At 45.3% G+C, this 12,782-nt stretch overlaps 1 protein-coding gene across 6 annotated transcripts in view; it reads left to right on the top strand.

Annotated features, from left to right (window-relative positions):
* Tnik (TRAF2 and NCK interacting kinase) overlaps positions 1-12,782 on the top strand; it is a 385,833-nt gene that overhangs the window by 309,247 nt on the left and 63,804 nt on the right. For 3 of the 6 annotated variants that reach the window (XM_057756802.1, XM_057756800.1, XM_057756798.1), the window contains exons 13-15: positions 4,457-4,567; positions 5,302-5,388; positions 6,423-6,611. In XM_057756802.1, the coding sequence (XP_057612785.1) occupies positions 4,457-4,567; positions 5,302-5,388; positions 6,423-6,611 (387 nt within the window). The remainder of the gene's footprint in view (positions 1-4,456; positions 4,568-5,301; positions 5,389-6,422; positions 6,612-12,782) is intronic. The other 3 variants (XM_057756804.1, XM_057756803.1, XM_057756801.1) reach the window with 1 other exon arrangement.

Raw genomic sequence — 12,782 nt, 5'->3', positions numbered from 1 at the left:
AACTCCATGCCTCTCCCACCATGATGAACTGTACCTCTACCGTGAGCCAAAATAAGCCCTTCCTTCCTCAAGTCACTTCTATCAGGTATTTTGTCTCTCTGAGGCAAAAAGAAACAATTCTGTGGTGCATATCCACAGAAAACAAAATATGCCATTAGGGCCACGCCTACACCAAAATAATAAGGCAATGGTTGTATTAACCTGGAGGCATGCAAGGCGGTTGCTAACATTCACTCCTCGACCAGAAAAAAAAGAACATTAAAACTCTATTAAGAACCAACTGGATTTCTAATTTTAAGAAATTCAACTTTTGACAATGCTTCCAAGAAGGTATAAATGATAACTTCTATGCCACTCCTCACGAGTGACATTTCCGCCAAGAGCTGTCGTCTGGTTGGTTGAAGACATTCTCTCTGATGGCAGGACATAATAATCATCATACAAAATCAAGCACAACCTCAGGATCCCTGCTTCAGCCCTTGCTCTCCCTTCTTCCCAGCGCAGGCTGTAGCCCCGATTTATTTTCATACTTTTCTCCAACACTGGCAATAGTTGTACCAGGACCAGTTGTGGTGCTGGGGCTGTTTGGTTTTTAAAGCATTCTCAGTCTCATACACTGTGGTGAGCTTCTGGCCTGGAAGGGCTGCCCAGAGGCAGGTCTGCTTCAGTCTGCAGAAGGCTTTCTTTCCCTCTGCCCTGGTTTTTGTTTTTCCTGTGGCTGTGGCAAATACCCGGACTAAAAAGCAACTTCGGAAAGAAAGGGTTCACTCAGCTGAAAATTTCACCTCGCTATCCATTATCACATCAAGGCAGGAGCCCAAGCAGCTAGCCACATCATTTCCGAAGTCAACAGCAGGGAGAAACAAACGCATGCTGCTTGCTTGCCTTCAGCTAGCTTTCCTCCCTCCGCACAGCCCAAGCCATGAAATGGTGCTGCCCGTGGTGGACTGGGTCCTGCTCCACCAACTGTCAAGACCGTTCCCTACAGACATGCTCACAGGCCAGCCTGAGCCAGACAATTCCTAATTAAAACTCTTGTCCTGGGGGATGCTGGGTTGTGTCAAGAAGACTGTTAATGTCAGCTAGCACATTCCCCTTGGGCTGCTCCTCTGCCCTTTGGTCATCAGTACAGCAAATATGGGTAATGACACAATGTGTGTGAGAAGCAGCCAAGGCAGAAGCTGGAGGGCTGGGAAGATGGCTCAGCAGGTAAAGGGGTTCTCTGATCTTGCAAAGAACCATGGTTCAATCCCTAGGATCCATACTGGGTGGCTAGCAGCAGCCTGTAATCCCAGTTCCAGGGGAATCTAACACCCTCTTCTGACCTCTTAGGGCACTGCATGTGTGTGGTACATATAAACTCATTCAGGCCCATATATGTACAAGAATAAAAATTAAGTAAATAAACCACTTTTAAACGATAAAACCTGAAATAAAAATCACATAATAGCTTTCAATCTAAATCACAAAATTAATCAAACAAAAAGTAATATGAAGTGTGATGTAATACATGTCAGTAGTACTGATAAGAAGAAAATACCAAGATGCTTCAGGAGGATAATGTGTTAGTGTCTTCTTTTCCCCCAAAGGATTTTACTCTGTTGAGTTCCAAAGACCTTTTCTTTGAGACTGAGTCTCATTATACAGCCCTAACTGACCTTAAACTCAAGGCATTCCGTCTGCCTCAACCTTTCAACTACTAGCTAGGATTACAGGCACACAACACCAGGTCTGGTGTCTAGTACAACATGTCTTTACATGTACCAGGGCCCATGTGAGAGGTTGAAGTGGAGCAGGAATTGAGCATTGGCCTTGTCTTCTAAGAGCTGCCTTTAGAGAGAGCCCCCAAAGGCTTTGTAAGGGTCTTCTTGAAGCCAGAAGTTTTCTCTGGCATGTTTTGGTGTGTCCTCTCCAACAGCCCTATGCCCAAAACAGAGAGACTGTAAAGATCTTTCTAGGAATGGCATCAACCTTGAGACACCTAGTTGGAAATTGGCAGGGTGCCTTCAGAAGGCATAGGAGGTAATTTATTTTTCTAACTTCACAGCAGGAACCGAAGCCCTGGCAGGTGCCTCTGTGTGTGACCAGTGGCTGATCTGAGTGAGATCATTATTAATTATTAACCACTTTTGAGTGTCTTTCTCAGAAGCTGCAGAATACTTAGGAAGCCCTACCTTCTTCGGTTGCAATCAATACTGTGTGTACCTTTGCGTGGGAACCCGAGTGGCACGTAATTACAAACAGTATTGATTCCTGGCAGACAGACTGAAAACGGACAAATCTTCTACATAAAATTCAGCTAAATCTTCCAAAGACTTGGTTATTTTTTTTCCTCAAGAAAGAAACCACTAAGAGTAACAAACTTGAAACGTTAGCTGAATGAGGTCTATTTACTGCCAGAAGACTGATCAGTGCACCTCGTTATTTTATTATCGGGGCTGGTGTAATCCACATCAGTCGAGTGTTGGAAATACCTCTGCTTTTGGACTGCCGTTGAAATTATTCACTCAGCTCCTAGGAAGATGTTTACCTCTTGTGTTCCTCTGAATTATTTTTTTTCTGTGAAATGAACAATTGCTTGTCTGGGAATAACACACCCGTTTTTCCTTCTCTTCTTTGTTACACTGTATGGGATGCTCTTAGCCCAGAGCTCTATCCCCTCTCACGTTCAAGAACCTCCCTGTTTCAATTCCTAAGTCATTTAAAAGTGAACAAAAATCTGGAGCCTTTCATCCTTTGTGCAACTCCTCCTTCCTTGGTAGTAAGGATGTACGGTGGTACCCAGCCTGCCTTTGTCACATCATCGGTGCCCTGTTGACTCACGCCTAGACCTGTAGGACCGCTTCACCCTGCTTTGTTAGTGTCTAGTAGTTGCTGGGGACCTCTGCAGAGTGCAAGCCCTGCTGCATCATTTGGCTACACAAAGCCCTCCGGGGGGTTCCTCATCACATACAGTGCAAGATGGACACGTGTTTTCAAGTTAGGAAATGACAGATACTGAGTCTCACAGGGCAGCTTCTTTCCTAAGATTCTGAGGCCACTGATACACAGCATACCCTGATACGCTGGAAGATGGTAGCTAAAACTAGGGCAACAAGGCTTCCCCCCAGGTTTCTTGGCGCTTTGAGGTTCTGCGGCAGACAGCTATGGAGGAATGGCTTGCCCCTTGTCAGTTTTGCAGAACTGACTTGTCAACAGAATAGGGGCTGTTCCCTCTGGAACATCTCATCCCTCCTTGCCATGCGATGTAAGAACATCGCAGGGAGTTAGTGGTACCTGGTCTATTTTCTCAGAACCTCCTAAACTGAGGAAAAAGAGACCCAAGCTCGTACAGAGTCTGACACAAAGGCCCACAGCTGATTCCCAGGAATCAGCTGATCCTGATGCTACCAGGAGTACTGGAGAGCACATTGTTTTACATATGATGCTGTCCCTCATGCTAAATGCCAGCCATGTGGCTCCAGTTATTAGGACAGTCACCAAATCCATTCCCACGCCCCTACAGTTTCTAGTGTTCTGGAGGGGGGGGAATGACATCATCCCTACCTCAGAAGCACCAGCCTGAGCTTAGTTCTCAGCTCTCTCGAATTCTCTCCTTTTCTGAAAGTAGAATGAGTCGTGTTAATTTGGGGTTGTCTCCCACATTTTCTGTCTCTCCATCTACAAAATAGTTGAGCATAGGTCCTGGAGCATATGACTGGCATTGAAGTCAAGTTCTGCTGCTTCCTGGACCAAACCTTAAACAGTAACATGACTTTGAACAAGTCACTCTTCCCTTGCCACAGTATTTACATGTAAACTGGTGATAACAACATCTACCTCAAAAGACATTTTGAAGATTCAACAAGATAGACACTTACCATGTGGATTGTATTATTCACTCTTGGGTGGATGACATGAGGTCATGATGATGTTCCCTTAGCATGGGGTCTTACCTGAGCAAGGAGGTGATGTCTGCATTTACTAATGAATCTTCCAGCAAACAGAAGCAGCGCAGAATGAGCCACAGAGATGTGGTCTAGGTGGGAGTCTGGGAGTCTGGGAGTTCTGTGGACTCCGTATGTGGCCTTGAATATCCACTCTATTTATTTGAGTCTTATATCTCTGAAATCTTTGTATGACCTGATAGATTGAAGGGTGTAATGCAATGGGTTTCTGGAGTCTGACAGATCAAAGATGGCTGGTCTTTTGTAGCCTGTTTTGACAATCCCAAATGGCCACAGAAAGAGTATGTCTTGGGGAGAGTCCACATTTATGGCGAATGACAACATGGTCCACACAACTTCAAATCTCTTGATATCGCCCCTTCTTGTCCATGTGTCCCCCAGTAGCCCGAGAGGAAAAGCCTTGGAGCACTTGGGCACCTGTCCTTGAGAGCTCATGTCTGTCGGGGGCAGATCTCATGCTAATCTCACGAGTATCCACCGCTAACATGGTGTCTGCTTGTCACCCACAGCAACAGAGGCGAGAGAAGGAGCTCCGGAAGCAGCAGGAGCGGGAACAGCGCAGACACTATGAAGAGCAGATGCGCAGGGAGGAGGAGAGGAGGCGCGCGGAGCATGAGCAGGTACTGGGAGGTGGGAAGCCCACCCACAACGTGCCCCCTGGGAACCGCAGCACCCGGGAGCTCTCTGGGGCATAGAACTTAGTCTCCAACGGCTGTTCTACTATGATTTTGCTTTTTCTCAAACAATAGTTTTTACCTGTTCAGACAAGTGCACAGCTTGACAGTGTCCATGCTTCCTACCTAAGCCAGGGCCTCCCCTGACATCCCAGCATGGAACCAAGTCCACTCTACCATCATTGAAGATGAACCATGCTACTCAGCTTATTTCTGCTCTCCAACTCCTGGTAGTGGCTTCTCTAATGGATAAAATCACAGTCTGAGCCAGTGAGCTATGGGATGGATCTATTATACAGACTGAGCACACTAACCTTGCTCTTGTGTTCTGTGCCTGCTGCTGGCACAGAGCCTCAGAACTTTATAGCATTGTTAATACCAAGGAGTCTATAAGAAAGGTGCCTAATAACGAGCTTTAACCTAAAGCTAGTTTCATTAAAACAGGGAAATGCCAAGCCCTCTCAGTCAGCTACTGCTGGCACGGGGGCTGTGCTTCTGACTGCGTTGAAAGGCTTGCTTTGCTATGGCCTCTTCTTCCTGTGCGGTGAGGTGCTGGGTCTGCTTCCCCTTCCCTTCTCCTGCATTTCACTTGGAAGCTCCTGTTACCTATACAATTACTGGTTCTTTCTCTCTCTTTTCCTCTTTCTATTCTGCCCAACTCTCTGCTGCTGCCTCTCCAGGAGTACATCAGGCGACAGTTAGAGGAGGAGCAAAGACAGTTAGAGATCTTACAGCAGCAGCTACTGCATGAACAAGCTCTACTTCTGGTAATGGGAAAGTCACACACCAGCAGATCTGCCTGGTGTTCACCCTGAGTGCGTGCATGCTCGCGTGTGTATGTGAGTGTGTGCGTGTCTGCATATGTATGTGTCTTTGTGTTTCCTCCTCCTAACATGCCGATTAAAAATCAACCTCCTAGACCCCAGAATCTCACAGAGGCCTCATACAGTTTCCTGAGCCAGTTTGTTAAGTCCTCAACACTTTAGCATGCTTTATTAACTCCCTCCACTGTGAAACTTTAGCATGAATCCAGCCTTATTATAAGTTCAGACTACATTCAAGACCCACCATGTTTATTGCCATGTAATTTTGAAAGCCATTTGCAACACGCAGGAATACAATCACAGCAAATGTACCTCAGCCACGGGGCCTGCTCAGCCCTGCAGTCATTTGTCCTTTGCAGGCTGTTAGCCCTGCCCTTACAATGGGAACAGTTTGTTTTCTGCTCATGCCGCATCCACTGGAAGAACTTCTATTACTGCTGCTATACGGCTTTCTACATGGGCTTCTTGGTGTACCCTTTTTGTTTTTTCAGTGGCATTCTGCCATCTTTTTAACCTGAAACATAAACTTGCAAATAGCTTTAGTTAGTACAGGTTTTATTTAAAGGATGGCGATCTCTGGTTATTTATTGGCTGTTTGATTATTTGGTTGTTTATTTGGTTGTATACTCTACCACATATCTGTAAATGACCGAATTACCAAATCAGGCAGTGAATGACTCCTTCTAGGAATGACAGTCTGACTACCCTGCATCTGTGTGGCAATTCTCCAGGGACATGTCACTTTCCGAGTGGTGCTCTGTAGGCAACACGGCATGCCGTACGTCATGTTTGTATTGACATACTCCGTGTGGACACTAACACCAGGCCTGGGTTATCTGCGGGTACTTTGTATCCTTCTTGGAATTCTGTTTGTCTCCCGTTTCCCGTTGTCTCCACTGCATGCTTTGCTGATGCTCAGCGTGGCGATGTGGTTCCATGTGGTCACGTGCCTTCTTCGCTCTTCCTGCTCTGGGTAGGAATACAAGCGCAAACAGCTGGAAGAGCAGAGGCAAGCGGAAAGACTTCAGAGGCAGCTAAAGCAAGAGCGGGACTACCTGGTTTCCCTCCAGCATCAGCGGCAGGAGCAGAGGCCCCTGGAGAAGAAGCCGCTGTACCATTACAAGGAGGGCATGAGTCCCAGTGAGAAGCCAGCCTGGGCCAAAGAGGTAAGAGAGTTGCTGTGTCCGTTGCTCCAGTTCGCCGCTGGAGCTCATCCAATGGGAGCCCAGGATCCCATTGTACAGTTGGAAGAAACCCATCATAAGAGGTACACCTCACTTCTGGAGGGGCCATGATGTCACTGCAGAGAAATGGTGATGTGTCTGGTGCTGCTCGTCATATTTTTCCTGTGTACCTTCTCAAGTAAAGTGAGTTTTTGTAGGGAAAAGGCAACAAAAATTAGTTTTCCTTATACAAGTCTATTTAGAGGCGCTAGGGACATGGTAAAGTGCTCGCCTCGTAAGCACAAGGACTTGAGTGCAACCTCCGGTATCCACAGAAAAGGCCAGGCATGGTGGAGAATGCCTATAATCCCGGAAATGAGGAGGTGGAGTCAAGAGGATGTCTGGTGCCCAATTCCAGCCTATCCTGATGCTGGCAGCCACTGAGAGACTAAAAGCAAGGCAATGGCAGGCACCTGGGAAGTCATAATCAAGACTGGCCTTTGGCTTCCACACACGTGCGTGCACGCGCACACACACACTCAGACACTCACACGTGCACACCCTCCTCATACCATGCTCACACAGAGAATCCCATTGGCTATGTAGCATGAGGACGATTAATGGGGGAATATCTTGCAGGAGTCAGAAGGGTCATGTACTGCCCATAGCCGACTGCTCACCCTGCCTTGTTCATTGTGGTCTCAGAGGTGCACAATGGGCCACACATCTGTGGCTACATCCAAAGTAATAGTCCTTCATTTAATCAACCCACAGACTAAGGTAGGATTTTAGGAGTATGACTCTGTGATGAACTGGTTATAAAATATAACTTAAAATTGTTGGTTTGAAGAAAAATAAAGAAATTATAACCAAACTGGTAAAGCAAAAATCAGTAACCCCGACAAAACTGACCATCCACACGGGGTACATCAGTCTCCAGAGCTGTCAGTGGGACACCCAAGTGACTTCCTTGTATTCTTATGATCATATCTAATCACTTAAAGGGATGCTTATGACTGTTTCTTATTTGTCAGCAGCTTCTTTAGGTATTTATATCTAGGCTGTTTTTAAAAAATTACTAGAACCAGACCCACAATTCTATTTTTATTTTCTTAATCTTTTCTTTTTTTATCTTATCTCACTAGGTATAGGAAATACTAGAAATGATATCCTAATCATGATGGTTAATGAGAGATAGCAATCAAAGAATAGTATTTTCTGTAACGTTTTGCACCTTTATACACTGTTTGAATCCTTTTTAATTGACATTCACTATTACAAAGAAATAACTTTTCAAATGTTCAAGAACTAAGTCTATACAACAAATCACTTTGATTGGCATAAAGAGGATGTTCAATCACTTTCTGTTGCAGTCTATAACATGACCCGTAGTGACCTTTGTGGAATTCCTGACACCTTTCCTAGATCAATAATTCATGTTTGTGTCTCTGCTCCCAGAAAGAGCACTGACCCTGCTGTTAGTTCCTCCTTTCATTGCTGTGACAGAATCCCCGGCAAGGGCAATTCAAGGAGTGGTTCACTGTGGCTCACAGCTCCAGGAGATGCAGTCCATCATGGCAGAGACGGCAAGGCAGTGGGAGCAAGAGGCAGCTGGTCACCTTGTGTTAGCACTGAGGAAGCGGATGGTGGAATGCCTGTGCTCAGATCACGTGTCCTTCTCATTCATTCTGGAACTCCAGCCCTCAGCACGGTACTACCAACATGCAGGGTTGATCTTCCCATCCCAGATACAAAGATCTAGGTAATCCCTCTCAGGGATGTTTAGAGAGTTGTTTCCATGATGATTTAAAATCCTACTAAGTTGCCAGTGGAGTTAAGGCTTCAGAACTCCCTAATAACCCACACCACTTCTGCATCAGTGGAACCACTGTGCTGCTAATTTATAGGGCTTCCTGGCTGTCTTCCTCCACTGCTCAGCCATTTCTTAGCCTTGCTGAGTTAAAATCCTCAACTCCTGCCCATGTAATTGTTCAGTTAGCCGGTGTGCTGCCCTCCACAGGGCTACTGCCATTATAGTCCACAGCAAAGAGCCAGTGACCACAACCCCCAGCTTTCAGTGTTCCTCGCTCCTAGCAGAAGTTTAGGAAAGGGACACCTGCAGCTCACAAAACTCCTTGCAAAGCATCCTTAAGTTCCTTCCTTCACAGGCAGCTCTCCATGTTAGAACATGCCCAGAAAGAGAAGAGTGTGCTGTGCTTTCCGCCTCTTTCCATCAGCTTCTAGCAAGCTCCGATTTGAGCTTGTCTGCCTTGGCTTCATTGCTCTCTGCTGTGTGTCTGTTGCCATCATTAAGTTCCCTGGCCTATCCTCTCTATTGATAATTAGTTCACAGTTTCTGGGCTCTCAGAAGCTCTCCCGGCATCAAATCTCTACTGGTACCATTAAGACAGTATCATAGACCTTCTGCCTCCCCTGCTTCCAGCCCAGGCTCCTATCAGTAAAAGACTAACAGCTGGACACACAAACAGCACAGCACAGCTGCGCCATCAAACACTCCAGATGTGAGGGTCTCTGGTCACCACAAATCTGAGCCACATCTAGTGGGTGACATAATTCAAGATACCAGGCTTCCCAGCCACCAGTGTTCTTCCTTGGGACTTAATATAGCTCTAAACATGTGTGGGGATATTCTTTTGTCAATTTCATGTTTGGCCTTTTCTTCTTGTGTAGTTAACATAATCTGGTCTCTAAATAACTATCAATCTATCTTCAAAACCATATACTTCCTTTTTAGATTAATCCTCTGTCCAACTTCATTCCAAATTGACAAGTTTTCATCAGTAATGTGATGCAATGCTTCAGCTTCTGGTGTGTGTGTGTGTGTGGTGTAGTTCAGATGCATGCACCAACACATGCATGTGTAAACACCAGAGGAAAATATGAGTTATTCCTTAAAACAGGCTCTCTCGCTGAAGCTAGAGCTAGGCTGGCAGTTAGCAAGTCCCGGTGGTCCTCCTGTCTCCGCCCCTTCAACGCAGTGACCCAGTACCAGGGCTACTTGAGCTTTGGGAATCTTTGTCAGGCTAACCCCTTCTCCCTTTGATTTAGTATTCTATTGGGTCTGGATGTTACAGAGGCTTTGATTTTCAGATTTCATCCAGAAAGGAATGTGAATGTCTGCATTGAAAGGCTGCTGAGGCAAGCTCACTCTTTTCAAATTCTCTCACTCTTTTTTAATTTCAAAGGAAGTCAGAATAGCCCTGCGGAAGTGTTAGTATGGTGTAGTGTCCGTCCATCAACAGAACTTAAGCATTTTTCTCGTCTTTCAGATGATAGAAATTTCTTTTGCTTTCTCATGTGCACTAAAATGGCACCGGTTGGTCTGAGTCACCCGTTACCACTCCAAATGGTATTTTAACTTGCAGCAGTGGGCAGCAGGATGCTCTGTTTACATGATCGTTGCATGGAATAATCTTTAAACCCTCTCAGCGCTGTATCATGTCTTCTTTCTGCAATGCACGCTGGTCACTGCTGTATATGAGAGGGGAGTTTGTATGGAAGCATCTAGGGATCTCCAGTCTCCAGCTCCCAATGTGCCACAAAAGCACTGGGATTACAGATGTGCACTGCAGAGACACCACATCTGGATACTGGGATTCTGGGGAACTGAAATTAGGTCCTCACGCTTGTGCAAAAAGCACTTTATTCACAGAGTCATACTGCACCCTGCTGAAGACCCCTGGTATTTCCCATCTCCCTGGCAGCAGGAGGATGGAGCAAATCCTCTACCTCTCCTCAAGCAGAGGGAAGTAGGTCTGGACTGTGCCCACCTTAGCTGTGTTTAGCTTTGCTTAGCTTTGCTATGGGGAGGAGCCACTTTGTTTTTTGTTTATTTGTTTTCTCAGGACAGGGTTTCTCTGTCTAAGAACACTCAGCTTTCTCTCTGGGAAATGCTATTTCCAATGTCTGGTTTGCTGTCTTTCCTCCCGTAGTTAAGGGGAAATTTTGGTGCTAAGCACATCTGTGTCCCAACCATCCTTAGTGCTTTAAGGCAAGATTTTCTAGAGACAAAAATAGAGTCAGGGCCAGCAAGATATCTCTTCAACTGAAAATGCTGGCTTCCCAGCCTAGAAACCTGAGTTTAGTCCCTGGAGCCTACAAGGTAGAAGGAGAGAACTAACTCTCAGAGGTTGTTTTCTGACCTCTGACGTGTTGTGGCGCACGCACACACACACACACACACACAAAGTAAACATAAAAATCTTTTGAATGTGTAGTCAAATGCCCTAATAGTACAACCTTCTCATGGCTTTACCATTTTGTTGTCCAAACGCCTCCATATAAAATTCAGCACGTTGACCCACGTTGACATCATTGACTTGGAATTAACAACTGGTTATTATTTCATGGACGTGGACTATGGCAGATTAAGACATACAAAGGTAGACTCTAATGCATGAACTGATAGAAAGCACTGAAATTAGTCCAGCAGTTGCTTAGTAACCTCTCTCTCTCTACACAACTAATCAGGCACACAAGTTCCCTGTGAAATCGGTCCTCACTTTTTGCCCTGTATCTGACAGTAAAACTAACACTAATAATCATTACAAGTATGCCTCACTCTGAATACATTTGATTCTGAACGTATGGTTATATGCTCATGTTTTATACCACAGTGCACCATGAGTTTGGGATTTTGGCTGTCCAGAGTGTAGAAATCCAGGTATTTCTCTGAACTGTTTCTACTCCCCAGGGTTCCTGAGCACAAACATTTAGGGAGTGAGGAGATAAGGAATTGCAGTGGTCAAAGAATAGCCACTTTCTTTTCTTGCATGAAGTCTGGGATTTAGAAGTGATACTTGGCTTGGCTGTTGCCGTCTTCTTGGGGCTTTGAGGTCTTGAAATGATAGCTGGCTTTACTTTTCTGCTCAGTACATGGCCAGGTAATTATTGCTGATATAATGCTTTATGCACTCACAAAGTAAATATTTCCTAGTTTATATCTCTGGGCTTTTGTGGCTAGTATAATTGGGTGTGTGGTGAATTTGTAGGACTTGAAGTTTCAAAACCAAAGTCAAGGGGAGGCCAATCAGACACATCCCACAAAGTCATAGTGGGGGAAGAGATGTTCAAATTACATCACAGAGAGGCAAGAGAGCCGTTTCCTAATCTGTGGCTTAATGAAGCATGTTTAAATGTTTGAGGTTAAAACAGACTTACTAGGAATAGGAAATCGGGCCTGTCTATAGAAAGATTCAAAATAGGGTAAGGAAGATAAGAATTAGTAGGAATTTTTAATTTTGTTTCAAATCAGACAAAAAAGAAAAGAGAGAAAAGGGGAGGGGGGAAGAGAGAGAGAGGGGAAAAAGAAGAAAGAAGAAAGAAGGAAAGAAAGAACAAAAGAAAAGAAAGAAAGAAAGAAAGAAAGAAAGAAAGAAAGAAAGAAAGAAAGGAAAGAAACAAAGAAAATTTAAAGCTTAGCTGGCACAGACAGACAGACAGACCTGAATATTGAGTCAATGGAAGGGAGTTAAGGACTCATTTTAATGAGCCGGCAGGGTGAGGAGAATGGTGTGTGGCATTGTGTTGCATGCTTGAGAGGCACAAACATTATGTTGACTCTAAAGAAACATAGGACAGAATAAGATAAACCCCGAGCAAGAGTCTAGGCCCTTTGGAGTTGATCAAGGTCTTCCATCTTGATTGTTGATATCCATCTTGTTTATTTAACTCTCAAGTCATCCTTGTGGCGGTCCATCTGCTGCTATAAACACGGACTGACTGAGAGTGACTTTTTATCTGCTTAAATAGAGCCACTTGTTCTCTGAGCTTCTTCTGGGAGGTCCTTAGGCTGAGAAAAACCCTGGAGAAGAGGATGTGACAAGGAAATGAAATGGGTTGTGGGAAGAGAAGGGGCAGGGGTTGGGGAGAGGGGGAAGAGCTAGAAGGTGAGCAGCAGGAAGGGAGTTGGAGGGAGCGGGGCATCAGAGTCCTGCTGGGAACAGAAAGCATGGGAGGAGCAGTGTATTTTGGGTAACAGGGAGAGACAACTGAAAGCAAAGGGCCCTGAGGAGAAAAAGAAAATGATACAGGAAGTCTGGGTAAGACAGGCATGCCATTAAGTAGCATCCAGGACGCCCCCGTGCCTATCAACAACATGCAGAGAAGCACAGAGCTTCGGTATGCACCTCTCCCTCAGTCCTCATGTGGCTC

The sequence above is a fragment of the Chionomys nivalis genome, chromosome 24 (assembly GCF_950005125.1).
Source record: "Chionomys nivalis chromosome 24, mChiNiv1.1, whole genome shotgun sequence".
NCBI lineage: Eukaryota > Metazoa > Chordata > Mammalia > Rodentia > Cricetidae > Chionomys > Chionomys nivalis.
Note: the sequence above shows the minus strand (reverse complement) of the source record. Positions and strands in the feature narration are given on the sequence as shown.